General features: G+C 41.6%; 1 protein-coding gene across 1 annotated transcript in view; it reads left to right on the top strand.

Annotated features, from left to right (window-relative positions):
- Positions 1 to 2: 2 nt before the first annotated feature.
- FNDC3B (fibronectin type III domain containing 3B) overlaps positions 3 to 4,083 on the top strand; it is a gene marked incomplete at its 5' end in the record, with an annotated part of 54,800 nt that continues 50,719 nt past the window's right edge. Inside the window, 3 exons of the mRNA XM_009577058.1 lie at positions 3 to 100; positions 2,718 to 2,892; positions 3,482 to 3,568. Of these exons, the coding sequence (XP_009575353.1) occupies positions 3 to 100; positions 2,718 to 2,892; positions 3,482 to 3,568 (360 nt within the window). The remainder of the gene's footprint in view (positions 101 to 2,717; positions 2,893 to 3,481; positions 3,569 to 4,083) is intronic.

Here is a 4,083-nt window from a genome sequence, read left to right on the forward strand (position 1 = left end):
AATGTTACTTTGGAAGCCAGAAGCATTGCAAGTTGACTAAACTTTGTCCGGCTTTGGGTTACACCTTCCGATTAGCAGCTCAGAATGACATTGGTACTAGGTAAGTTACCCAAGGTACATGCTTTCTTGAGAAAAAGTGGTAGTTGAGAAGTTCAACTATCAATGACAGTGTAAAGAGGAATTTCTGGGGCGATTTTTGTTTGTTTGTTTTTTCTCTGTACTGTTTTGAGTTAAATACCTGACATTTGCTCTATTATTAATGCGTTAGAGTAAGTCGCGCCTTCCCTGGTGGTATCATTCACCTCCCAGGGAATCGCCGTGTACCTTCAGCACGATGAGGTTAGCCTAAGAAGATAGGCTCCTTTTGAGGTGTTAAATGGTGTTTTGTGGTCTGTTCCTAATACAAAAAGAATACATCTGTTATGTAAAATTCCCAGTAGGGACCTCTGTGAACCAAGAAAAACAAGCAAGAGGAAGTTGAGTTACAGATTTTGAAGGGAATCTTGATGTATTTATTTTTCTGGTGTAAAGCAAAGCCCTTCTGTCTTTTTTCAGCAGTACAGTCCCTTCCTTCTTCTGCGGGACCGGCAGGGCTGGTTGATGGGGTGGGAAAGAAGGGTGAGAGAGCCAGGACCGAGAGAGGACAGGCACACCCAAGGGCCCTGCAAGATGGGCTTCAGGTTCTGCTTTTCTTTGCATATGAATAGATGCACTCAGATGAAGATGGCGAGAAATCAGACTTATTGCAATCCTCCGGGAGCTGCTAGGGAGCACTGGGCGAAAATGTTACGCAGCTGAGGACCAGAGTGTGCCCAAAGAGACATGGTGCTGCAGGGGCTGTGTGCTCCTGTACTCACGGAAGGAAAGTTGGCCAGGAAAAGTTTAGCTGTGAAGAAGCTAAACATTCAGTGCTCTTGTATACTCCTTTATTGTCCTTCTTAGCTAAACAGGATCTAATCATTATTACAAGAAGGACAGAAAAAGAAACACTAGTGGTATATAACAATGGGGTTTGCTGAGGGAGATTCCTGTATTGTTCTCCCTCCCAGAACACAAACCTCTTAGTAATATATAGCTTTAAAAAGTTTCTTTATTCATGTTCCTGTGTTTTCCCTCTGAGATGCACTGGGACTGTTCATGTGTGCAGAGAGTCCCTTTTGCCAACTTCTTGCAAGGTTACTTCCCTCCCTATTGAAATAATACGTGATCTGGAGAGAGAGAGAGGCTTGAGCTGGAGCTGCTGAGTGTAACTGGAAGGGGACTGCCAGTTTTGTGCAAAGTTCCCAGTTTTGGCATCTCTTCTCTTTGCCAGATTCCAGATTTTTAAAATATCTTAGGGCATGCTTCAACCCTCCCCCCGTGGTTTTTTTGTGCTTTTCTCTCTCTCTCTCTCTCTCTCTCTCTCTCTCTCTCTCTCTCTCTTTTTCTCAAGCTATTGAGGAGGGAGTGAACTAAGAGCTATATTTATGGTCAGCTGCTCTGTGTTAATCTATGAGATAAGCACCAACAGCACATGGCTTATTTTTATAGACAGCGCTCAAAATTTTGACATGATAATGTCATCTAACACTTCGTGTAGTAAGATGGTTTTGGTTGGTTGTAATGCTGGTGGATGTACCATTTAAGACTTTTTTTTTTTCTTGTTCGGTGTTAGTTATAGGTGGATTTTTTTAACTATAAGAGTATTTCAACAAATATGTTATTTTTGAGAAAGAAGACTCGGAAAAAGGAGATGTGTCTTTTTGTGTGTATTAAATTCATGCAATGACTTTAAGCAACAAAATACATTTGTACTTTGGAAACAGAAATTTGAAAATTGCAAGAACATTACCTTCAGTTGAGAGTTCTGATGTTGTCCTCCTGAAAATCACCAAAATCTGTCCATTTTAAACTTTGTTCTCCAATTTCCATTGTACGTAATATATTCTGCATGGAGTCTTACGAGAACTCTTCCTACACTTGCTCAGCACAACTGCCTATTATGTTTCAAGGCATTGTGTGCTGGGATTTAGACAAGATGAGGGCACGCATCTCCTCTGCCGCGGGTGTTCTCTCTGGCTGCAGCCTGAGCTGTGCAAAAGAGCAACTTTATGCTCAGCTTAAAATGCAAAGAAGTTTGGGCAGGGAAAGTCGGAAAGAAATAGAGCCAGCCTGGAGGGTTGGACGGTGTCTGTGCCTGCACCAGACAGCTCCTACGTGATGCTGAGCATGTATGATCATGACTGGATAAATTTTCCCTGCTTTCTTTGGAGGGGGATGTCTGAAACAGTGGGACTAGGTTTGCTGAAGCACTCGGCTTTCAGAGGTGTAGAAGTTGTATTCTGAGTTTATAAAAGGTGGAGATTGCATCTCAAGTTCAGCATCTAGAAGTTGAACACTTGGGGCTATGTTTTAGTTCCCCTTTGTTGAATGAGATTTTCCTCTACTTCACGGTTAATACTAAGTTAATATTTTTATGCAATCAAATATTATTTTTTCCAATATTATTGTGATGAAATCTGTAAAAATTACTGTGAGGACACATATAATCCTGCATTTTTTTCTATTCTCAGTTCTGGCATTTCCTAACTGGGTGCTCATCTCTTCCACCTAGGCAATCTTAACACTGTCTAGATTTTTTGAAAATGTGAAATATTTCTCTCAATACACTGAGGTTTGTTTTTTTCAGTTTTGTCTGTTTTTAATATTCCTCTCTCTCTTTCTCTGTCTCGGTGCAGTGGGTACAGCCAGGAGGTGGTATGCTACACTGCAGGTAATATTCCTCAGACCCCTTCTGCACCAAGGCTTGTTCGAGCTGGTGTTACGTGGATCGCGTTGCAGTGGAATAAAGTAGAAGGATGTACACCAGAGGAAGTGATTTCCTACACCCTGGAAATTCAGGAAGAAGATAATGTAAGTACCGTGTTACTATAAAGTATACTGCATGACTTAGATTGAGTTTTCATTTATTAATTCAAGATCACTGAGAAGATTGTGGATTGCTGCTTTGGAGGGTCTTTTAGGAGTACTGGGTACTTGGCAGGACGGAGCTGTGTGATTTGTTCTGCTCCACAGCAGAATTATGAATTCTTAGCTAAAAATCTGTACTGTCATCTATGATTACTTTACAGAGCTTCACAGGAGTCTGTAAGGTATAGGGCAGCTTGTCCTTAACCAGTTCAGTCTGCCACGTCCTTCTCACCGCTGTGTGGTGTGCTTGTGTTCTGTCATCTGTCACTTCCGTTTCAGTAACGTGTAAAACTGTCACAATTGGTTTTGTGCTTATTTTACAGCAACATTACATTATTCGGGTCAGTTGCACCATCCTTCTAGAAGGAAAATTATTGTGGCCTTGCAGCTTAAAAGTAATAATAATAATAAAAAAAAGCACTTGACTATAAAGCCCCTTTGCTGTAATGTGTTCTAGCTACAGACTATAATACAGAAAGCACTTCCTCAGACTCCTCAGTTATGGGGATTTGTTTGGTGTTTTTTTTCCTAGGATAGCGTGTTTCACCCAAAGTACACTGGAGAGGAGCAAGCCTGTACTGTGAAGAATCTCAGAAGAAGCACACAGTATAAATTCAGGGTAAAATCTTTTTCCTCTTGTCATTGCATAGTGTTTTCTGTGTTGGGTTTTTTCCAGGCCCTGTAGGGACCCTTTAGTACTACCTCCAAAACTGAGTCATCAAATACAAATTTACTTTATACTGTGACCTAATAGATTAAACTGTTAGTTGTATTTTTACTTTTATCACAGGAGATGCTCATTGCTCAGCCTTTTTTAAACAAGCGTAGTTCTCGGTACCGTGTACTGTCAGGTATGATGATGTAAAAGTGTGCCTCAGGGCGTGAGGTGGTTGTAGTCGCCTGCGTTGCAACCGAAAAACCTGATCCGTGGTCACAAAACCAATCTCACTTCGACACAATGGAGAAAGCGCTGTAAGGAGCCCAGCAAGCACAGCTTCCTTCCTTGACATGCAGAAATGGAAGCTTTTTCATCTCATACGTACATGTGGCTGGTTTTGGAGCTGGTTTCTTAGCAAGTGTCGGTATCTCCTGCTCTGTGGGTGCTCCTAAATACACGACACCCCCAAGAGAGAT

This window comes from Fulmarus glacialis, unplaced genomic scaffold, assembly GCF_000690835.1.
Source record: "Fulmarus glacialis isolate BGI_N327 unplaced genomic scaffold, ASM69083v1 scaffold16564, whole genome shotgun sequence".
Classification (NCBI taxonomy): Eukaryota; Metazoa; Chordata; class Aves; order Procellariiformes; family Procellariidae; genus Fulmarus; species Fulmarus glacialis.